We start from the raw sequence: 24,541 nt of genomic DNA, 5'->3' as shown, positions 1-24,541 counted from the left end.
GTTGGCCGGAAGCCCAAGTTCAGGCTCTCCTGCTGCGGCAAAGAGCCAGGAACCTAGAGATAGGAAAAGGGAAGAGGGGGGCAACCCAACGGTCTGAAGACGAAACTCCCGGGTTCCTTTTTTTAAAAAAAAACTTCCCCACACCTGCAAGTAATATTTGGAAAGGCGGAAGATCTTCAAAGTGAACCCGGAAGGTATTAGGGTTATTTTTTATGTCTACAGCTAGCAAGGCTGCAGTCAAATGGTAGTGGTTTCCCCGCCCCAGATAAGCGAACGTGGCTGTGTTGCCCAATAATATTTTTGAAATTATTTTAATTTCGATTACAGATAGGTAGCCGTGTTGGTCTGCCATAGTCAAAACAAAAAATTCCTTCCAGTAGCACCTTAAAGACCAACTAAGTTAGTTCTAGGTATGAGCTTTCGTGTGCATGCACACTTCTTCAGATAGAACTAACTTAGTTGGTCTTTAAGGTGCTACTGGAAGGATTTTTTTGTTTTAATTTCGATGTCTTTATTGTGCAAACCGAAACAGTATGCAGCTCTCCAGAATTTTTAGTAGGATAGTAAGGGTAGGGGTGGATCATGGGACGGGTGAGAGAAAAGTAAGGTGTAGCTGATCATCATTTCTCCCTTGCAGTATTTAGTTTTAGAGCATGACACAACCTCAGTCATTCCACCTTTTTTTGCATACTGCTTTCGCATAAAGTATATCACAGCAGTTTAATTAAAGTTCCATTAAATCAGTAAAGCAGCATGTCCCTGTTAGAAGAATTCTAAGGTCTCAAATATAGAATAAATATTCATAAATGCACACATGCGTAATTATATACAGTGGTACCTCAGGTTACATACGCTTCAGGTAACATACTCTTCAGGTTACAGACTCCGCTAACCCAGAAATAATACCTCGGCTTAAGAACTTTGCTTCAGGATGAGAACAGAAAATCGTGCGGTTGCAGTGGTGCAGCAACGGGAGGCCCCATTAGCTAAAGTGGTGCTTCAGGTTAAGAACAGCTTCAGGTTAAGAACGGACCTCCGGAACAAATTAAGTACGTAACTAGAGGTACCACTGTAAACCATATATCTGAAATGGTACAGGAGAGCAATCCTGAAGCCATTTTTGACTCTGCCAGTGACATCAAATATTCCTCTGCAGTGAGGGAGGCAAATGGGGTAAGCTTTCCCATTGTCTTTTCACTTACAAATCATTCAAATCCTGTTCTTTATTAACTGTCACAAAAGAATGCCCAGGTTGCCCAGGTAATGCAATCAGTGACCATCATTATGTATCCTGGCAGACAAAATTTCTGCTGCAGACTGCCTCTTATGATGTATGTATGATGATTTTAGGGTGGTCTTTGGCTAAGGAGTTGGGCATTGTCAAAAGTCTTTAAAGGTTCCTGCACACTTTGTTCTTGGTCTCTCTTACCTCCTTGCAAGGAAGGGAGGGAACTCTGTTGCAATAGAAAAATAAAGATTTGTCTTGCTTTCGCTGCACCCTGCCTCCATCCATTCATCTCTGAACGATCATGGACTCGGGGGACTCAGTCCTTTGGGCAGCAAACCCCCCTATTTTTCTATAACATCACTAAAACCAGGCGAAGAAATCTTACCCAAGATTAAGAATTGCCAAGTGAATTATGGGAAACTAGTTATGGGAAAACTAGTTGCCCTTTGTACAATATTGTCAATAATTACTTCCTATGAAAGCAAATTCAATGGAAGCTAAGGCTGTGAAAAGACCCAATATGGAGGTCAAATGGCCGAAATATTGGGAAATACTAGAAAGAGACGGAGACAATTGGAGGCTGCAGAGTTTGGAGAAACTAAAAGATAAAGTGTGAGATTGGCTACACTATGCTCAGATTAAAGAGGTTTTTAAATTGGATAAAAAGTTAGGATTCCAGGTGGAAAAATCGAAGTTGGCAACAGAATTGTTAGAACTTAAGACTAAGTTACTTTCAAGAATGTATAACTTGCTGTTGAGGTGGAATACGCAGGATGAAACGGTTAAATCAGCTATGATAAAATGGGCACAGGATATCGGGTATAATATCATGTTTGCTGACTGGGAAAAGTTATGGACCACCGGTATGAAGTTCACGGCATGTAATGCCTTGAAAGAAAATATTATGAAAATGATATATAGGTGGTACATGACCCCAGTCAAGCTTGCAAAAATATATCACCTGTCTGATAATAAGTGTTGGAAATGTAAGGAAACTGAAGGAACGTCCTTTCACCTCTGGTGGACTTGCCCTAGGGTCAAGGCTTTCTGGGAAATGATATATAATGACCTGAAAAAGGTATTTAAGTATACCTTTCCTAAGAAACCAGAGGCCTTCCTCCTGGGCATTGTTGGCCAGAGGGTGTTAAAGAAGGACCGAACATTATTTATGTATGCAACAACAGCAGCAAGGATACTCGTCGCTAAACATTGGAAAACCCAAGATTTGCCCACTCTGGAAGAATGGCAGATGCAACTGATGGACTATATGGAACTGGCAGAGATGACCGGCAGAATCCGAGACCTGGGAGAGGAAGCAGTGGAAGAGGATTGGAAGAAATTTAAGGACTACTTACAAAAACACTGTAAATTATACGAGTGTTAAGAAGGATGAGAGATTGAAAATAATAGGGCACCATAAAGTTAGCTGAAAAAATAGGAGAATGAGTGAATTTTAAGAGGAAAATAAATTTTGAATAATTATCAGGTCAAAATTAGGTATTTAAGACTTAGATAAAAATATTCAAAGTTAGGGACAAAATATTGGAAATTTATAGAATAAGAATGGAAATAAGGTGATAAATTGCTGGCTAAAGTGTATAATTTTGGAACGTAGGAGCGTGAGATGTGAGGAAGTCCAAAAAGTGAAGAAAAGATGGTTACTAAATTTTATATCTGTTCCTGTTTTTCTTTTGTCCTTTGTTTATTCTGTTTTTTCTTCTTTTATTGTACTAATAAAACCTTTAATAATTTTTTTTTAAAAAAGAAAGCAAATTCAAGCAGACTTTGATTTTTGATTTTTTAATTTTTTTTAGAACATAAGCCGTGATTTTATGTTAATCCACATTTATTTGCACATTACTGTATTATGATATGAAGTAATTTCTGAGGTCTAGACAGCATATTAAAAAGCAAAAAACAAAACAAAAAAAAAAACAGAGACATCACCTTGCCAACAAAGGTCCGTATAGTTAAAGCCATGGTTTTCCCAGTAGTAATGTATGGAAGTGAGAGCTGCACCATAAAGAAGGCTGATCGCCGAAGAATTGATGCTTTTGAATTATGGTGCTGGAGGAGACTCTTGAGAGTCCCATGGACTGCAAGAAGATCAAACGTCTCCATTCTTAAGGAAATCAGCCCTGAGTGCTCACTGGAAGGACAGATTGTGAAGCTGAGGCTCCAATACTTTGGCCACCTCATGAGAAGAGAAGACTCCCTGGAAAAGACCCTGATGTTGGGAAAGATGGAGGGCACAAGGAGAAGGGGATGACAGAGGATGAGATGGTTGGATGGTGTTCTTGAAGCTCCCAGCATGAGTTTGACCAAACTGCGGGAGGCAGCGGAAGACAGAAGTTCCTGGCGTGCTCTGGTCCATGGGGTCACGAAGAGTCGGACACGACTAAACAACTAAACAACGTCGGAGGTACAGAGCTTTGTTGATTACCAATCAGAACTGTCAAATGAATCAATCAAAACAAAACAAAACATAAAAACAGACAAAGAGAAAAACAAACAGCAAAGCAGAAGAGTTATAATACACGAACTCCAGCACTCAGCTTCAATCTTCAAAAAGGCAAGCTGAAATGCACAGTTGTAATGGAGTTCTGTGTCCTCCATGTGGGCCTCCCTTAGGCATCTGGTTGGCCACTCGAGACCAGTGTGTTGGATGAACCTCAGGGTGGGTGACTCTCCCTGGGCCACCCTTCTCTCTAGTTTCTGTATATTTATTAGTGAAACACAATATGCTAGAGTTATGTCCCAGCTACAGTAACACACAGTACCAGAATGAAGGCCGACATCTGAAAAAATTACGCAGGATATTTTCACAAATAGAAATAGAACAAGTGTAACCTGCAACAAAATGTGGCAGCATGGAGTGTGCTCCAGTTCAGGATTTCAGTCAATCATCCCCTTTTCAGGACACTCTATTCCCTAATTTTCTACCCCTCAAACACTCGGCCAACGTTCCATGCCCACTGAATAGAGTCGCTCCTCATCAGACTGGGGTCACCCCCACCTCCTTTTAAAAATATTTTTTTGGGGTACTACTACAGATGTTGAGATTCCCCCAGGCCTCCCAATACTTCCCTTTTGTGGACGGATATGGTGCGGTTTAGGCTGTGTAAGGACCCACACTTGAAGCATGAGTGCACTATTACGATATAGGATTGCAGAACTGAGAAATGCAGACTCGGTTAATAGATCATTTTGATGCAGAAATGTGCACTCGCCACACACACAAATGATGTCTTCCTGCACTTCAAAGAGCAGCCAGAAATCAGGGTGCATTTTTGCCCCTTTCGTCCTCTGAAAGCTAAATGGGCCTCTTCATTCTATAAACACTATTGCTTGTATTCTATCCTCTCATGATGATTCTACTGTTGTATAGCAGCACCTTGTGGCACAATAAAATCATCACACTGTCTTAGAACACTGAAGGAAGGTGTTTGTCTACTTGGGATGGAAGCACAGAGTCCACAGACAGAAATGTCAGTATCAAGGACCACTGATTGATTGATTGATTGATTGATTGACTGAACTTTGTTATATCCCACTTTGAAAAGGTAAAGGGACCCCTGACCATTAGGTCCAGTCGTGACTGGGGTTGCGGCGCTCATCTCACTTTATTGGCCAAGGGAGCCGGTGTACAGCTTCTGGGTCATGTGGCCAGCATGACTAAGCGGTTTCTGGTGAACCAGAGCAGCGCACGGAAATGCCATTTACCTTCCCGCCGGAGCGGTACCTATTTAGATGTGCTTTCGAACTGCTAGGTTGGCAGGAGCAGGGACCGAACAACGGGAGCTCATTCCGTTGCAGGGATTCGAACCGCTGACCTTCTGATCGGCAAGTCCTAGGCTCTGTGGTTTAACCCACAGCACCACCTGCATCCCTATATCCCACTTTAGGAAGAAGTAAATCTACATACAATCTAAATCAAAGCCTGGGAGAACAGACTTCACAACAACCTGGATGATACGAATGAATGCATCAAGTGAGCTCTTTCTGAGGAGCGTGTCCCAAAGCTGCACCACCACCACAGGAAGCTGCCTTATATCGAGTCCAACCATTGGTCCATTTAGCTCAGTATTGTCAGCACTGACTGGCAGTGGCTCACCAGGGCCTCAGAAAAGAGTCTTTCCCCGCCCTTCCAGAAGATTCTAGAGATTGAACCTGGCACTCTTTGCATGCAGACCATATGTTGTACCACCAAAACATATGCCCCCCCCCTACATGAAAGGCCTTGATTCTCACTTTTCTCCTGCCTAATCCAGCACAGGCCCTGTTATATAGCAAGGTGAAGTGACACGATTCAGTTAGCACCATGAGTGTGGGATAGATGAATGCAGGAACTTATATCTGAAGAGTGCACTAAGACTTTTTTTTGGTCCTACTCAAACGGGAGGCAAGGCAGGGAGGATAGACACGTCATTTGGGCTGGCAATGAGCTAACTTCTAAGGTATAGGCATCCAGAGTAGAGTTCCAGCAGGATTATATGACCAAGGGAAGGGAGAGCAATCTGAAACAACTTGAGAATTCAAAGATAGCCATTTTTGGAAATTAGCACTTCTTTGAATTTTGCAGTTCAGTTCAATGATGCAACCAAGTGGTCCTAAAAATGCACATATTTGTGTGAAAACAACACGTACAAAAATGCATTATTTTAGGAGAAACTGCTTTGCGAAAATGTGCATAGTAGGTAAAATTGCATACAAATATGTGTATATTCACACTGAAATGCTGATGAATTTTTATGAGACCTTTTAACCAAAAAATCACAAATTGATGTTGAAATGTAGAGAACTGGAACTTAATATTGGGAAACTGAGAAGATGAAAGAAACTGAAATTGACAGATTCGACCATCCCTAATATTAGAGGAGAAAATTTTGGGGATACCCTTGACACAGGATGTTTGTAGAAGAACACATATTTATTAACATACACTTGTGTTGTTCGTCCGTGGACTGAAACAGGATGTTCACATGAAATCTGAAGTACTTGTCTTAAGAACTGGCCCTTCTAAGTAACTGTCCAAATTAGCTCTTATGTTGCTCATGTTATTAAACCTCCCAAGAGTAGTTTAGGTTAGAGGCTTAAAAATTTGTTTTTTAAAAAACTTGCTACCACTTCCAGTGGTCTACATGGCTCTCTAGAACTGATGTTACTACATAGTAAACTGAATACTTGTCTTGAAAAGGCTGCTTAAACCTGTTTTCTTGACAAATAAACACGTGCAGCTCCAGCTAGTATGCCATGATAGGGAAAGCTGAATCAGCTAATTTTCTCTTTTTGGCTTATGATGGTTTATTGGGTTTCGGCAATGCGCTAGTGTACAATGGCACATCACTCCCACTTCCCTGGTACAAGCAACAGAAACAATGTAGGAAGCCTTGCTCCCCAGGAAGCCACTATCCATAGTGAGCAACAAACCATGGCTTCAGCAGAGGCAGACTTTAGTCTTTCAAATTTCCGTGGTGCCCTGTGCAAGGTCAAAATTTAGCAACCCTGCTTCTCACCTTCCATTCTGCTCAGTTCACTACGTCATAGTTATGATGCCCTGTGGCGCCCTCTAGGGTCAGCACCCAGTGCAGTGGAACCAATTGCGCTGCCCTAAATCTGCCTTTGGTTTAAGGCTGGCTAACGGCCATGACTTGTTGGGAAGAAACCAGTTGCAACCCAGAGCATGGCCATTACCAGAAAGCACAGGTTCTTTGGTTTCTCTCTTATACCAGGGAAGGAGGAAAGCAAGAGAAATTGGACAGTGTGTACAACCCACTGCGCAGTCCAATAAGTCATGATAAGTAAGAAATGGTGGTTTATTGTGATGTGCATACCAGGCTACTAACAAGTAGTTAAATGCACAGGAGCTTCTGATATAAAAGGAGCTGGCAAGCTAAGACATGCCTGTATGGCAGGAGATGATAATAAGTAGCAGACACCAGGCAGGCATAATATGCAGAAAGGACATTCCTTTTGTTTCTGTATTTTGGTCTAAGTCTGTCTTCCCTGCTTTCTTGACCTTGTAGGTTGGAAGACAGCAAGTAGAACTGAACCATGACAGCAAGAGAAGAGAACCACTTCTCTCTCTTTTTCTTTCCCTTGCTGCTATCTCTGAGGAATCAAGCAAGGCACCAACACAAGGAAACGTTTTGCATGATCCATAACATTTCCCAGGCCATTGCTCACGTATATTATTGTCAGATGCAAATGTAGACTTTTAAAAGTCAAATGTCCTTTCTAGAACTTACTGGTGACCTTTCTATTTCTGTAAAAGAGTTGGTGGGGATGATTTAATTATTTATTTTCTCAATACTTTTTCATTTTTTAAAAATAGTAACATAATGCTATTTAGCAATTGGGGGGATTATTATTATTATTATTATTATTATTATTATTAATTTGTACTCCGCCCATCTGGCTGGGTTTCCCCAGCCACTCTGGGCAGCTTCCAACAAAGATTAAAAATACATAAAAATATCGCACATTAAAAACTTCCCTGAACAGGTGTCTTCTAAAAGTCAAATAATTGTTCATCTCTTTGACATCTGATCGGAGGGCGTTCCACAGGGCGGGTGCCACTCCCGAGAAGGCCCTCTACCTGGTTCCCTGTAGCTTTGCTTCTCGCAATGAGGGAACCACCAGAAGTCCATTGGCGCTGGACCTCAGCGTCCGGGCAGAACGATGGGGGTGGAGACACTCCTTCAGGTAGACTGGGCTGAGGCCATTTAGGGCTTTAAAGGTCAACACCAACACTTTGAATTGTGCTCAGAAATGTACTGGAAGCCACTGTAGGTCTTTCAAGACCGGTGTTATGTGTTAATAAGATTAAGAAAAATTATTCAATGAAACCAGTAGTTCAAGATTACTCTAGTGGGAACAGAAACTCACACTGGGTCAGTTAGACGAGGCTGTTCAAGGGGAGGGTCACCACTGATTCTTCAGCCAAGATCACCAGGAAGCAATAAAACAGACAAGATCTGCAAACTGGAATTTTTTAATCATCCTTGGAAAAGACCTTTTACTGAATTTGACTTACTTGTGTGTACATATAAAAAGTATTTTGGTTATGGAGGACTTTACTGGATAATATATTGCTATATTAAATGTGCTGTGTGGAACCTTCATTTTAATTCCACTTCTAATTAATGAAAAGCAATGTGCTTTGTGGTCTTAAATGGCTCTAGGAAGAAGCAGTCCATCATTACACCTTTACTGCAGTGTGATGAAGGCAATGGAGTTCTGCAGATAAACTAGCAAGCTGAGTCTGACAGAAAGTCCCCTGTTCGTGTGGAATGCCATGGACATGGTGTATCTTGATTTCAGAAAGGCTTTTGACAAAGCCCTCCATGATATTCTTGCAGAGAAACTGGTCAAACGTGGGCTGGATGAGGTTACTGTCAGGTGGATTTGAATCTGGTTGACTGACCCAACCCAAAGAGTACTCACTAATGGGTCCTCAATAGGGACAAATGTAAGGTTCTATACTTATGCGGGGATAACCAGCTGCACAAATATAAGATGGGGAGGACGGGACACCTGGCTTGCTAGCAGTACATGAGAAAAGGATCTAGGGGACTTAGTAGACCACGAGCTTAACATGAGTGTGATGCACCATATTTGGTGGGATTGTAAAAAGGCAAAAGCTTATTGGGAAATGATATATAATGAATTGAAGAAAATGTTGAAAATAACTTTTGTAAAAAAACCAGAAGCCTTTCTACTAGGTATTTTAGGCCAAGATATACAGAAAGAAAAGAGGACTTTATTTATGGATGCCACTACAGCAGTGAGAATGTTGATTGCACAAAATTGGAAGACTGGAGAAATACCAACTAAAGAACAATGGCAGGAGAAGCTGATGAACTATGCAGAACTGGCAAAAATGACAGACAGACTAAGAGAAAAAGACGACAGTGACTTTAAAAAAGAATGGGAACCATTTATATTATACTTGCAGAAACAAAGAAAGTCTATAGACCTGATGGCAGGATTTAAATAAGCATCCACATTATTAGTATTAGAACATGTGTTGAAGATAGAGAAATAATATGGTGTATTCATTGCTATTTTTATGATTTTAGATTTGATGTTCTTGTATGAATATGTTATTAGTAGTTTTTTTTCTTTTAGGAGGTAGCAAAGTGGGTGAAAGGAGAAACAAATCAGAAGCGGAAGTTAGGGGAAGCCCAGGAGGGGAGGGAGGAAGGAATGCATAGTAAATGTTATAAATATGAAATGTATGTAATGAATGAAAAAGGAAAATGAATAAACAAAATAATAATAATAAAAAAAAAACATGAGCATGATGCATCACATGGCGGAGGGAGCAAGCTTCTTTTATCCTGCTCCGGAGTCTTAGACTTCAACCAATGGCTTCAAGTTACAAGAAAGTAGAATCCGACTAAACATCTGGAAGAATTTTCTGGCAGAGCTGTTTGACAGTGGAACAGATTCCCTCGGAAGATGGTGAACTTGGAGGCTTTCAAGCAGAGGTTAGATGGCCATTTCTCATGGAGGCTTTAGTTGAAATTCCGGCTTTGTAGGGAATTGGACTATATGACTCTTGGGTCCCTTCCAACTCTACAATTCTATTTTTCTACATATGGTCAGACTATCACTTTGTCACAGTAACAGTGTTAAACAGAGTTTAAGAATCAGAAGCCCTCCACACAGCAATCCACTTCTTTGTGCTTTGTGGTGGTTCTGGAAAAGAAGAAGAAGAATTTACTGGAGTGAGGAGTTGACTCCCATTTCTCATTAATAGGGAAAATGCCATCTACAGATGAAATGTAACATTAAGGTAGCACTTGATACACAAAGCCATGGCAAAGAGGAGCCAGGGCAGTCAAGTGAAATTTCATCTGGATGGGTGGGCCTACTGAAGTTGCATATCGTCAACGAATACATGCTTCTTATCCTTTGAGTGGATTGTGTACACACCCCTAAATGCGCCATACATTTAAAGCAGTAATATACCACCTTAAACACTCATCGCTTTCCCAAATGATTTTTGGGAACTGTAGTTGGTTAGGGGTGCTGAGAGTTGTTAAAAGGTAAAGGTAAAGGTACCCCTGCCCGTACGGGCAAGTCTTGACAGACTCTAGGGTTGTGCGCTCATCTCACTCTAGAGGCCGGGAGCCAGCGCTGTCTGCAGACACTTCCGGGTCACGTGGTCAGCGTGACAAGCTGCATCTGGCGTGCCAGTGCATCACACGGAACGCCGTTTACCTTCCCGCCAGTAAGCGGTCCCTATTTATCTACTTGCACCTGGGGGTGCTTTCGAACTGCTAGGTTGGCAGGTGCTGAGACCGAACAATGGGAGCGCACCCTGCCGTGGGGATTCAAACCGCCGACCTTTCGATCGGCAAGTCCTAGATGCTGAGGCTTTTACCCACAGTGCCACCCGCGTCCCCGCTGAGAGACCCTTATTCCCTTCATTGAGCTACAGTTTCCTGAGTAGTTTACTAATCAGTACATTTCTCCATCTAGTCCAGGGGTAGGCGAGTAGTCAAGATATTATGGACAACAACTCCCAACATCCCCAATTGTTGGCTGTACTGGCTAAGGTGTATGGGAGTTATACTCCAGAATATCTGGAGGGCATCAGTTTGCCTGCCCATTATCCTGTTGTTGTTTTTTACAGTAGCCAACTAGATGCTTCTTGGAAACCCAAAAGCAGGAGAAGATGCCTATAGGCCTCTCCTATGGGGTCGGGGGAGAGCCGGCCCTACCATCAGTTAGAGAGAGGTTTGGGGTGTCAGAAAAGGCCAGAAAACTTAGTTATTTAATTCTTTATTTAAGCCTAATTTATTTTCCCCCACACCCCATTTCTTCTTACCTGTTCACATATAATTAAAAATAAATTAACAAATTAATGATAATATTTTATACACATATGCCTACATATGCTTACATGTATAGTTGTTCATACTGAAATAATCCTTACTTTTGATATTATTTCTTTGTCACTTGGGTTCATGTGACTTTGTCTTTTCTTACTTACTGGGGGAATGGCACTATGGTCTTTTCAGTGAATGTATGATCCAACCCCCCCCCCCCGCAGTATTTTACCTCAGCCCAGTACACAGGGACATCACTGCAGAGGATATTCACTGTGGTTCCTAGAGTTGTGCGATCTGCCAGTTCTCCTTGCTTGAAGCTGTAGGACACGTGGTCATCTCCTGAGCCCTTGTAGGAAACAAGGTGAAATTTAGTATATGGGTAGTGCAGATTTTCACTTAGATGTCAAGGTGTCAATGCTCTGGTTCCTTGGTTTTGAGGAATGCTCACAGTGGTGCAGCTAATTTTAGACCTTGCATTTAGTGGTCTTATCCTCCCACCTGCGGTTTAGACAGTCATTTATTTTGCGAAGCATACAATCAACATTTCTCTTCTCTCCCCCCCCCGATCCAATGCCTGCTATTCCAGCTTTACAACCTCTTCTACATTCCTAAAATGTTAGTGCAAAAAAACCCACAAACAAATCTGAGGGTTTTTTTTTAGTACAATACTTTGAGCATCTGCAGTTTCATAATTTCAACTTATAAATTATAGCACTAGCAAGAGCACAGGAATAAAATGGGGTTCGCTTCTCCTGGCCTGATGCTTAAAGGCATATTTAGCAATGTTTCATTGTAGTAAACGGCTATATCTATCATCTATCTATCTATCTATCTATCTATCTATCTATCTATCTACATCTATCTATGTAAACATAAGAAAATGAACACCTGCAATTATGTCCATGCCTACCAGGTCATCTCCTGACAATACAGTGCTTTTTAAAATAAGAAGAAAGGAAGGGTGCTCTAGTGAACAGTGCCAGGAGGACAGCTGATAATGGGAGGCCTGTTTGCTGCTGCCCCCATTATCTGCCACTCTCTGGGCTTCCAGACCCTCCAAATGTCCCTATTTTCCAGGAACAGTCCTGGATTTACAGAAGCCATCCCAGTTCTGATACCAGAATGTCTTGCTTTATCCTTAAAGGTAAAGGTAAAGGGACCCCTGACCATTAGGTCCAGTCGCGGACGACTCTGGGGTAGCGGCGCTCATCTCGCTTTATTGGCCGAGGGAGCCGGCGTACATCTTCCAGGTCATCTGGCCAGCATGACTAAGCCACTTCTGATGAAACAGAGCAATGCATGGAAATGCCGTTTACCTTCCTGCCACAGCGGTACCGATTTATCTACTTGCACTTTGACGTGCTTTCGAACTGCTAAGTGGGCAGGAGCAGGGACTGAGCAACGAGAGCTCACCTCATCGCGGGGATTCGAACCACTGATCTTCTAATTGGCAAGTCCTAGGCTCTGTGGTTTAACCCACAGCGCCACCTGCGTCCCTCGCTTTATCCTTCGGACGTCCCTATTTTCACTGGAGAAATGTTGGAGGGTATGGAGTTATGCGATCCCTGAGCCAAGGAGATAAGTAACTTTACAACTTTTAGGAGACATCTAAAGGCAACCCTGTATTGGGAAGGTTTTTTTTTTAAAAAAATGCTTAATGTTTTATTATAGTTTTATATATGTTGGAACCTGTCCAGAATGGTTGGGGCAACCCAGCCAGATAGGTGGGGTATAAATAATAAAATTATTATTATTATTATGGAATAGGACAACCTGATTTTCACTGCAGAAATTTTGGAGGGTATGGGCTTCTGCCTCAAGGTCTAATCCTAGCTGCCCTACTGAAGCAGTCAGTTAAGGTTTCTGGTACACAGCACAATCTACCTGAAATGTAAGGGAAAAATGGGGAAATGGTGCTCTCTGCTACCCCATTCTCTCAACTGCACTATTATTTAATAAGCGTTGGGGAGAAATTCTCCACACCCCATATCTACTTACTTGTTCATCAAAGTGCTCTATTCCTTGGGTGATTTCATGTAGGCTGGGCACATCAACTGAATCCATTGCCACCACTGAGCATTGTTTTCTGTCCTGAATTCGGAAGCCGATCAGACGCTAGGAACAAAGCAGGAAGTAGAGAAGATTTGGGGATAAATTAAGGAATGCCCTCCTCCAAGTGTGCAGCTGGTACTGTGCTTTAAACGGGGTGGGAGGCAAGTTCCTTGCTAGAGATTATTAGGAAATGGATTGGAAAGAAAAACTGCTAATATCATAATACTGTTGCTTGTTGCAGGGACGTAGAATTGGGGGGGGGGGGCAGAGGGGCTGTTGTTCCGGGCACAAAATTTGGGGATGGCATAAAAATTCAAAAGAAAAATAAACCACTTTGAGGTTGTTGTTTTTTAAAAAAACACACAATCAAGTGATATCAAGCAGTGTAAAAATTACATGGAATAAATAATAATAATAAAATAAACAGCCACTGACCCTCTCCCCTCTCCTTGCTGGGAAGACCCTTCCCCACCATCATCGCTGCCCAGGGTTAGGGCAGAGCTTTCCAAACTGTGTGTTGCAACACATTAGTGTGTCAGCTTCGGTGTGTAAATGTGTCTTGCAAACGTTCCCCATTCTACTCCTGGGGCTGGAAAGGGGTTAGTTTAACCTCTGGTTTCCTAGTAAAACTGAATTACTGTGTCCCGAAATGATGCATGTCTAAAAACTTTGTCACCAACGTGAAAAGTTTCGATTAGGGAGAGCTCCGGGCACTGGCAATCCACGCTCTGCCCCAGTCTTATTGTAAACTACAACCTCCAGTTTGTAATTAATGTAAGGTTGCCATATGTCTGGAATTTCCTGAACATGTGTCTAGGGGGAAATTTTTGGAAAATTAGCAAAATGTCCTGGATTTATAGCTCAACAACTTTGAGTTTCCATAAAAAAAATACCGGTAACTTTTGTGTCCTGAATTTTACTTCTAGAAATATGGCAACCCTAAATTAACACCAAGCCACAATTCTTTGAAAGCAAAACTAAACTCAGCAGAAGTCGTCCTCCTGGGAGGAGGAAAATGGAGGCGGCAGCACATGAGCTCAAGGCTTTGTTTGGACTCATAGAAGCTCATCTACATACTGTTAAGCCACGCTTTAGTGTCCCATGTGTACTGGGCTGTGAATTAAGAAAGGCACCATGGGTTCCAGTGTAATGTTGCAGAAGATCCTGTAGGGACTGAACTCTAAGACTATTCAGTTCAACCACCTGAGATGGTAAAATGTCTTAGAACTGAGGCATCTAATCATAAGCCTGCATTTTTATCAAAGCTTCTATATATTTCAATCAAGGCTTGTATTTAAAAATGAGCTTAAAAAAAGGATTTTCAAATGTTTCATGCCAGGCAAAAGACCAGCTGCCTAAAAGAACCTTGGCAAGATGTTTTTCCTCCTAAGACAAGAAGGGCCCCATTGATTTATAGTAGAAAAACAATTCTCAAAGTCATAAAAAGGGAGAATTACATATGCTGCCCCAAGGCTGAGAAAACACCATTAGGAATGGGGAAGATAATACCAATGTGCCTCCCAGTAAAATGAGCCAGATCTTCTTTCTAAGGTTGAAAGGCCAGGAGCAAATGGAAGGAAAAACATTTAGCTAGAAAGAAAGAGAGCATTTTTGGGGAAGTCTTTTTCTAAAGCTGTTTCTTAAACTAAGAGAGTTAAAAAAGGTTAAAATGTGTTAAATGTTGGAAAGGCAACTGGCTTGGCAGAAGAAGCAGCTTCTTCCTATTTTATTTTGAGGCTGGAGAGGAGGGGGAAAGGGGGAGGTGCAAACTGAAGAGGCTTCTTTTAAAAGCTGTGTTTTATTGAGTTCCTTCCTTTTCACTTTGAGAAGCTTTATTCTTTTAAGAGGCTACCTATGATAAATGTATGAAATATATTAGCTTAAATATATTGGCTTAAATGTAATTATGCAAAGGATTTAAGGAATGCTAGATTCTTATTTCATATGGTTGTAAGAGTTGTATTTATCCTGAAATTAAGTCAGCCACCAGCCTAGCCCCCCTGCCAGACAGAAGACGCCATCCGGGCAGTCTTGATATATGGTTGTCAGGCATTTGTTTAGAAACATTAAATGAAGGAAATCTTTCAATGTTGATGTGAAACTCAAGATCCTTGACATCTGTTGAACATAAAAATGTAAGATTAAACATCTGTTTTAGAAGGCAATAGGGCAAGAAGGGCAAGAGGTGAGCTGGTAATTAAGATTCCATGTAAGATATATTATTACTTATATGTCATTTATATATAGCTCTTTGTCTCCCATATAAGGGCAAGGAAATGGGTGTATCTTTTGTGGGTGTATCTTTTGTGATTGGCTCTAGCAAACAGCCAATAGGAATTTCAACCAGGCTGATTGGACAGAGGCAGCCACAGGAGGAGCAAAGGGGGCTGGATTAAGGGAATATAAGTGCTGGCCAGAATGGCAGGAGGCCAGGCCAGAGCTTGGTAACCACGTACCACTGAGCCTCTTATTTATTTGTCTGACAAATAAATTACTATTTTAATTTCTCTATTGCTGCGTTGAATATTTCATTCCAGCTAAGCGTTAACCACAAGCAGGGTGCTACATTTTATGGTGCCCTGTGACTCGGATAAGTGGTCTGCTGGAACGCAGCCCCTTCGCCCTACTGGGCAGGGTACAAGAGAGAGGACAACTGCTTACCCAAAGCGCGCACTGGTAATTTTTTCCAGGGGGAACGCAGAAGACTCGTCTGTCTGATACCCTGCTCACTGGCGGCGACGGACCGGGGGAAACAGGGAACCAACCAAGGGTAAGTGCACAAAGGGATTTTTGGCCCTCCAATTAATTAGGAGGAAGAGAAGTCTTGATCAAACTTCTGCGTCTCAGTAAGGGGAAACTGAGTACGCTAGGTGGTTGGGTACATCAGATGGTGATCTGGTGTAGGAAAAGGGAAAAATTGGGAGGTAGAGTGTGGTGAAGTATCCAGCGCATTGTATGTGTGAGAAAGTACAGAGCAATCTGTAGCTGACCTGAGTGTGGAGTGGGCAGTACTTCGGTTCCTAGTAAGGCCGACTTCACTAGGCAAGGAAACCCACGAAGCGCGTCTGTGAGTGACTGAGTGGATACTTCACAGGGCCATACAATGGGAGTTGGGGGTTCAAAGGGGGAAAATACACCTCTTGAGTGTATGTTAAATAATTTTAAGAAAGCCTTCTCAGGGGCATATGGAGTCAAAATGACGCCAGAGCGCTTGAGAACGTTATGTGAACTAGAATGGCCAAAACAAATTACTGGATGGCCATCCCAGGGAACCTTTGATATAAATTTAGTAAGCAAACTTTGGACTGATATCGCCAAAGAAACTGGAGGGTGCCCAGAACAATTTCCATATATAGATTCCTGGCTGAGCACATTAAATAAAAATCCTCCATGGATAAGGGAATGCAAAGTCAAAAGATGCAAATTATTGGCTGTAAAAGCCGAAGCTAGGAAAGGAATCTTGCCAAATAAACTCAAACCCATTTTTGAGGGACCAGAGGAAGAGGTGCTTCCACCTCCACCCTATGCTCCACATCGAAGGGAGCTTAATCCAAACACTCCACCAGTTGTAACCCCAAGGCAAGAAACTGGAATGAATAATGGGAGTGGAGTCACAGAGCTTGATTCCTTGATAGATTATGATAAATATCTTCAGGAGGCATTGGAGTTCTATAATAAAGCCCAAGCAGAAGTGGTTATTCCACCTGTGACTCCTAATAGACCTCCATCTACAGTCTCCTTTAGTGGAACAACTGATTGCCCACCCCAAACCCCTGTACATCCAAGTCCCAGAGAAATATTACAGAAGTTACAGGGAGACCTTGCTCGGTCAGCAAGCAATACAGCCAGGCGTATAAAGCTGCTAAAAGAACGCCTTGCAACAGATACCATCCCCTATGATTTGAGGCCCCTAGAGCAAAGTGAAGAGAAAGGTCACGTAGTAGCCCCTCTTAGAAGAGTATTTGATGCACTTGAGGAGCCTGCGCTGGTTAATGGGCAACCCGGACCACGGCCACCTCGAACTTCGACCCTGCAATATATTCCATTCACAACTACAGATCTGATGAATTGGAAAACACACACCCCATCTTTTGCAGAAAAACCTCAGGCTATGATGGACTTGGTGACTTCAATAGTAAATACTCATAGCCCTACTTGGACAGATTGTCGCCAGCTCCTGAATACTCTGTTCACCACTGAGGAAAGGAGAGACATAATTGAAAAGGCACAGATATATTTGCGTGAGCAGGCCAGAGCGGGAAATATTTATAATATTGACCGTCATCTCCAAGATAACTTTCCCTTGGAAGATCCTAATTGGGATCCAAACAATGCAATTCACCTGGCCAGACTCACCACCTACCGCCAGACACTTGTGCAAGGTATTCGCAGGGCATGCCAGAAGCCCACTAATATGTCTAAAGTCTCAGAAGGGTAGATGTGTTACCCATAACACTGTTTCGTGTTCGGTGTGCACCCACAAAAAGACTTAAGTTGTCACCTTTTGAGCTCCTGTATGGGAGACCGCCCTCCTTTGTTCAGGATATTCCAGCTGACCTTAAACAAATAGGAGACCATGTGACACAGGAACAAGTGCAATCTCTCTCCCGTGTTTTTGTTTCTCTTAACAGGTGGGCCCTCGAGCGCACGCCGTGCAGCATTGCCGAGCCGATTCATCAGTTCCAGGCTGGCGATAGCGTATGGGTGAAAGAGTGGAAACGCGATCCACTTGCACCTAAGTGGCGTGGACCTTACACCGTCTTGCTCTCTACTCCAACAGCGGTGAAGGTAGCTGAGGTGACCCCCTGGATTCATCACTCTCGTTTGAAGAAGTCTGAAGGCAGTTGGACGTGCAAAGGTGACCCCTCTAATCCTTTAAAACTAACTCTCTCCAAAAACCCCTGTATCTAGCCCTACCGGGAACGGGCTAGGTCACGGGCAACATTTGACGACCGGCCTGCTGCAGCCACAACCTGGAAGCTGGCTGACCTGCGCACGCCTGAAGCTTGAGGAGCGTCTGAACCAGCGACTGTGAACGGAAAGATTCTCTAATACAATTGATTGACTGCCCCCCTTGTGGAACAATTATCAGAGATATTACTCATTGGGGATCCTCGAGATATATGTTTTGGTCTTGGTGGTTCCCCATTTCTGTCACTGGGGGAATTATATTGGGGCTAATAATTATTTGCTATCACAATAAGGTAATCTTTTGTGGAAGGAATGCATATACTAGACATCAACATGATTTTATTAATTCTGATCCCTTGGGAAGGGGAAGGGTCCTTGAATCTGACCAAATTGGCTAAATATGGATTCAGCCATGACCACAATATGTGGGTAGGTTTAGCTGAAATGGTAGCTAATGTTGCAAATAGGACCAATTGCCTTGTTTGCTCTCTTGGGCCAGATGATTCAGAGGGAGGTATGCCGTTATTACCGATACCATTAGATGCTATTGGTATGGTAAGCGAAATGCCACACCAAACTGAAATACAGAATTTCCCCGGATGGAACTCAACTAAACCATTACGAGTTATACCTGTACAAGGGGAATTCTGTGTACATAAATCATCAGATGCAGCTGATTCTCCCATGATAGGCTCTTCTCATTGTCACTATACTTGGGATTATAAGAAGAATAGTCATACCTGGGCACACGGTACTACCTATCGAACTCGGAATGCCTTGCCCTGTGCACCTCCTTTTATTCATGCATGGAAAGTGGTGTGGAACATAACTGTGACAGAAGAAGGCAATCTAACATACTGCACTGTGAACTCTCTACCCCTTTTGGTATTTCGCCTTCTGTATTCCCCGTACCAAAAACCTCAGACCCGATGGTTGTGGTGGATATGTGGAGAATGGGCATACAAGAAACTCCCTTCCAAATGGAGTGGGACTTGTTTCTTGGGTTGGGTATTACCACCAATGTGGATTATGCCCACTAGTTCGGCCAGGCGAACACGAAGGAATGCTAATATTTCTCATATAGCAGGAGGAAGTACCCAAAGTTGGAGCGGTACTGATGATTGGCCGCCAGAGCGCATTATAGCCTATTATGATCCTGCCTCCTGGAATCCTGGTGAGCTCATACAAGGGGCACGGGATCCTATTTATAATCTAAACAGAATAATTCGATTGCAAGCAGTAGTGGAACTTGTAACCAATGCAACGGCCCAGAGTTTGAGACTTATTGCACAACAGTTGGATGAAAGTAGAGCCGCCATTTTGCAGCTGAAAATGGGAATGGATTATGTACTTGCCAGGCAGGGAGGCCTATGTGGAGTCTTGAACTTGACAGGGAATGCCTGTTGCTTTAACATTTCTGATAATGGTGAGGCAATCCGTGTGTTGGCCACAAAGATGGAGAATATAGCACATGTCCCAGTACAAACATGGGAAGGATGGGATATGGGATGGCTCACCAATTGGTTACCTAATGTGACAGGACTCAAAGGGATACTATTGTCTTGCTTGTTTTTCTTGACAGTAGTAGTATTGGTTTTATGTATGATGCCATGTATCATTTCATGTTTTAGAAGTACAATTAGCAAGATGGTTTCAAATGAAACTCTACCTCATATCATGGCCCTATACAGAGCTTTACCTCAGGAATATGATGAAGGTCAAGCTATCAAGGACACTTGGGATGAAGGTCCTTGAGCTTGAAAGGGGGGAATGAGGCATCTAATCATAAGCCTGCATTTTTATCAAAGCTTCTATATATTTCAATCAAGGCTTGTATTTAAAAATGAGCTTAAAAAAAGGATTTTCAAATGTTTCATGCCAGGCAAAAGACCAGCTGCCTAAAAGAACCTTGGCAAGATGTTTTTCCTCCTAAGACAAGAAGGGCCCCATTGATTTATAGTAGAAAAACAATTCTCAAAGTCATAAAAAGGGAGAATTACATATGCTGCCCCAAGGCTGAGAAAACACCATTAGGAATGGGGAAGATAATACCAATGTGCCTCCCAGTAAAATGAGCCAGATCTTCTTTCTAAGGTTGAAAGGCCAGGAGCAAATGGAAGGAAAAACATTTAGCTAGAAAGAAAGAGAGCATTTTTGGGGAAGTCTTTTTCTAAAGCTGTTTCTTAAACTAAGAGAGTTAAAAAAGGTTAAAATGTGTTAAATGTTGGAAAGGCAACTGGCTTGGCAGAAGAAGCAGCTTCTTCCTATTTTATTTTGAGGCTGGAGAGGAGGGGGAAAGGGGGAGGTGCAAACTGAAGAGGCTTCTTTTAAAAGCTGTGTTTTATTGAGTTCCTTCCTTTTCACTTTGAGAAGCTTTATTCTTTTAAGAGGCTACCTATGATAAATGTATGAAATATATTAGCTTAAATATATTGGCTTAAATGTAATTATGCAAAGGATTTAAGGAATGCTAGATTCTTATTTCATATGGTTGTAAGAGTTGTATTTATCCTGAAATTAAGTCAGCCACCAGCCTAGCCCCCCTGCCAGACAGAAGACGCCATCCGGGCAGTCTTGATATATGGTTGTCAGGCATTTGTTTAGAAACATTAAATGAAGGAAATCTTTCAATGTTGATGTGAAACTCAAGATCCTTGACATCTGTTGAACATAAAAATGTAAGATTAAACATCTGTTTTAGAAGGCAATAGGGCAAGAAGGGCAAGAGGTGAGCTGGTAATTAAGATTCCATGTAAGATATATTATTACTTATATGTCATTTATATATAGCTCTTTGTCTCCCATATAAGGGCAAGGAAATGGGTGTATCTTTTGTGGGTGTATCTTTTGTGATTGGCTCTAGCAAACAGCCAATAGGAATTTCAACCAGGCTGATTGGACAGAGGCAGCCACAGGAGGAGCAAAGGGGGCTGGATTAAGGGAATATAAGTGCTGGCCAGAATGGCAGGAGGCCAGGCCAGAGCTTGGTAACCACGTACCACTGAGCCTCTTATTTATTTGTCTGACAAATAAATTACTATTTTAATTTCTCTATTGCTGCGTTGAATATTTCATTCCAGCTAAGCGTTAACCACAAGCAGGGTGCTACAGAACGTTTTGATGTCCACCTAGAATATATTTGACACTTACGTGTTTATAGTCGTAGACAACAGTTGCTGAGGTCGTATTGCTCTGGATATGAAAGGCAGCAACACTTTCCTGGTTGTTCACCATCACAGTTTGCTCAACCACTTCGCCATCTCCTGTACTACTAGTGATTTTAATTATCTACAAAGGAGAGAGACAAGTTTCAACAGGGAAATGCATTTTCTATGTTCCTGGTACTTTGCATGGTTGATCTCGAGGCACAAATCTGAAGCATTTTAGCTGGTGCTATAGAGTCATATCAAAATAAAGGAGACATGGCAAGAGGGTGTGATCCTGCTCCCTAGCTCATGCATTAAATAAACACACAAGCACTTTTCAGATGATTAATATGTGTGTAGCAGTGATGGATTAAATTTTAATCAATAAATAAATGCTGAATCGGCAGTCGTAGAGAAGGGTAGTTGTCTGTTCCCATAATTCTCCCTGTTTCTGTGTACATTACTGAGGTCCAATTAAATGCCTTAACAATGATGTAAGCATATTTATTATAGAAAGACTTGATTCTGGTGTTACTATTTCCACTTTCAAATAACTTGTGGACGGAGGAATACTACTATTCCTTCAACCGTGTCCCTGTGTGCATGGGCAAAAGTTTTTCCCACTTATGCTGCTAGAGATCTTTCAGTTGAAGGAGCTGGGATTTAGAACTTTGGGCTGGTATCTGGCAATCTGTGCACTTAAATCCTAAACTAAACAAAGTCCCAAATAACCCAATAGAGCTGGGAATAGGGAACATGTGTCCCTCCACATGCTGTTGGACTACATTTCCCATCAACATTGACCCTTGGCTATGATGACTGCAGCTGATGGGAGCTGGAATCCAACGACATCTGGAGAGTCACATGTTCCCCACCCTTTGTCTAAGGATTGCAGAGATAATGAGTTGTATCCTGCTAAATTCTTTTCAAATTAGATCCATTGACATTAATGAACCTAAGTTAGTCATGTTCATTAATTTCAAGGGATCTACTTGGAGTGGGATCATCACTGGATACAACCCAGTGTATGTGAGAAACTTTGAGCACTCCAAAACACTTTATGAAATGGTAGTATTATGATATATCAATGGAAACCCCATATTGAGAGGACGTATACCTCTGAATCTCAAATACCATCAACAAAAGTCATTTGACTTCATGACCTCCTGCTCATCCAAAATCAGACTGGCAGGGTTCATCAGCACCAACACTGGCCCTGCACCTCACCCTATGGAATGAGTGGCTGGTCTGCAAGTCAATGTTTAAATTTCCTATAATCTGTTAGAGTGATTCTCCCTTGGACACTGGGAGGAATTTCAAATGATGATCAGTAGCTTAGCCGCTGCTGTGGCCAATGATCAGCCTTACTCTTTTGAATGACACTACCTTTCTTTTCAGTCTTCTACTCACCTTTTCGGTGTGTTGCTGCGTCATGTAAACTCCAATGAGAATCGCTCCAATAATGATAATGGCCAGAAGCACCAGGATGACAGAGATGAGGATCATTTGCTTCCTGTCGTTAGGCACTCTGGGTATAAACCTGAGGGCCTGGGAAATAGAGACAGGGGCTTAGCTGGGAAAGGTCAGAGCATTACTCTCTCCACCCACAGATTCCCATCCCTATGGCACTTTCTGAGACAGTGAGCTGCAACACGGTTTAAGCAGGACAGCTGTGGGAGCTTCCTATTTCAAGTAAAGGCTTTTCGTGAGGAAGGTTATATTTTAATACTAAAAAAGGAACCATTTCTTGAAACACGAATCAAGTAACAGGTCTAGAGAATGCAGAAATCATTGTTTTAATTTCTGTGCCTACCTTAGAATGGTAGGATTTGCAGGATTGTGCCTTGCACATAATTAAAACTTAGTAATTGTTGAGTACCATATTTTTCCCTCTATAAGATGCACCAGACCATAAGACGCACCTAGTTTTTGGAGGAGGAAAACAAGAAAAAAAAAATCTGAATCTCAGAAGCCAGAACAACAAGAGGGATCGCTGCGCAGTGAAAGCAGCCATCCCTCTTGCTGTTCTGGCTTCTGGGATAGCTGCACAGCCTGCATTCGCTCCATATGACGCACACACATTTCCCCTTACTTTTTAGGAGGAAAAAAGTGAGTCTTATAGAGGAAAAAATACAGTAATTTTAGCCGCAATTCTATGGCCCATGGGATCATGCTCAAGGGGCCATAGGATACATCAGAGCTCCTTTTGCAGTCTTGGAGACTGAGACTAGCAGTGGCTTTTCAGGTTTTCAGGCAGAATTTCTCCCCAGGCCTATCTGGGGACACCAGGGAATTGACCCCAGGATGTTTTGCATGCAAAAATGTGCCCAACCATCGAGCTTTCTCCTCAGGGAAGCAAGCTAGTTTAAGAGGGTTTAAGAGGGTGCAGACCAGGCTGCATAGGACGCCAGTGGCGCTGTGATCTAAACCACTGAGCCTCTTGGGCTTGCCGATCGGAAGTTTGGTGGTTCGAATCCCCGTGATGGAGTGAGCTCCCGTTGCTCTGTCCCAGCTTCTGCCAAATGGCAGTCTGAAAGCATACCAGTGCAAGTAGATAAATAGGTACTGCTGTGGCAGGAAGGTAATCAGTGTTTCCATGCACTGTGGCTTATGTCATGGGGTTCCGATGCACCAAAAGAGGTTTAGTCATGCTGGCCACATGACTCGGAAAGCTGTCTGTGGACGAACACTGGCACCCTCAGCCTGAAAGCGAGATGAGCACTGCAACCCCATAGTCGTCTTTGACTGGACTATGGGGTCCTTTACCTTTTACCTTTACCTTTTTACATAGGACACACAGCTCTGTCATCTTCATGGCTACCCTTCATCCTCCATCAACCGCAACCTGAAGCTGGTGCCTCATCCTGCCTAATGATATGGCAGGCCGTACTTGTGTCAGCATCTGTTAGTTTTGCTACTGAGTTATTATCAAAATGAGCTCTCTTGCACACCCCAAATACAATTTTCTGTCAAATAGGTTCCCCGCCCTCCAAAAAATCTACAGTACTTACTATGGGTTCTGATGACATGTTGACCTGACAGCCGACTTTGGAGTCCATCTCTGCTGCGATGTCAAATGAAAACTACCATTGCCAGTTCACCTTTATAGGAAGATCTATGGGCAGGATGAGGCCAAAGGTTCCTGACAAACTCGATCATGGGAAATATGATCACCAGTAATTACATCTGACCTGGTATTTGACCTCCTTTAGCTGAAGGGGGAATTTCTATTTGATCAGTATACATGCAGAGAGCTTTAGAAAGCACAGCAAACCTCCACCCCCACAAAAACTAGAATTTTCACATTTTTAACAGTGACTTAGCAACTGATTACCCAACATATTGAGGTTCTCTCTTAAATT

The 24,541-nt window shown here is 42.4% G+C and overlaps 1 protein-coding gene across 1 annotated transcript; it reads right to left on the bottom strand.

Annotated features, from left to right (window-relative positions):
• Nucleotides 1–9,766: 9,766 nt before the first annotated feature.
• LOC309331841 (surfactant protein C-like) lies at nucleotides 9,767–24,238 on the bottom strand (the record flags this gene model as incomplete). The annotated part of the gene is made up of 6 exons (XM_081844346.1): nucleotides 9,767–9,931; nucleotides 11,300–11,416; nucleotides 13,069–13,185; nucleotides 21,184–21,321; nucleotides 22,590–22,727; nucleotides 24,191–24,238. 6 exons carry the CDS (start codon nucleotides 24,236–24,238, stop codon nucleotides 9,851–9,853), a joined length of 639 nt encoding a protein of 212 aa, XP_081700472.1. The 3' UTR covers nucleotides 9,767–9,850.
• Nucleotides 24,239–24,541: the final 303 nt, after the last annotated feature.

This window comes from Podarcis erhardii (genome assembly GCF_964252035.2).
Source record: "Podarcis erhardii genome assembly, chromosome: 16".
Lineage (NCBI taxonomy): Eukaryota > Metazoa > Chordata > Lepidosauria > Squamata > Lacertidae > Podarcis > Podarcis erhardii.
This window is presented reverse-complemented; position numbering and strand designations above follow the sequence as displayed.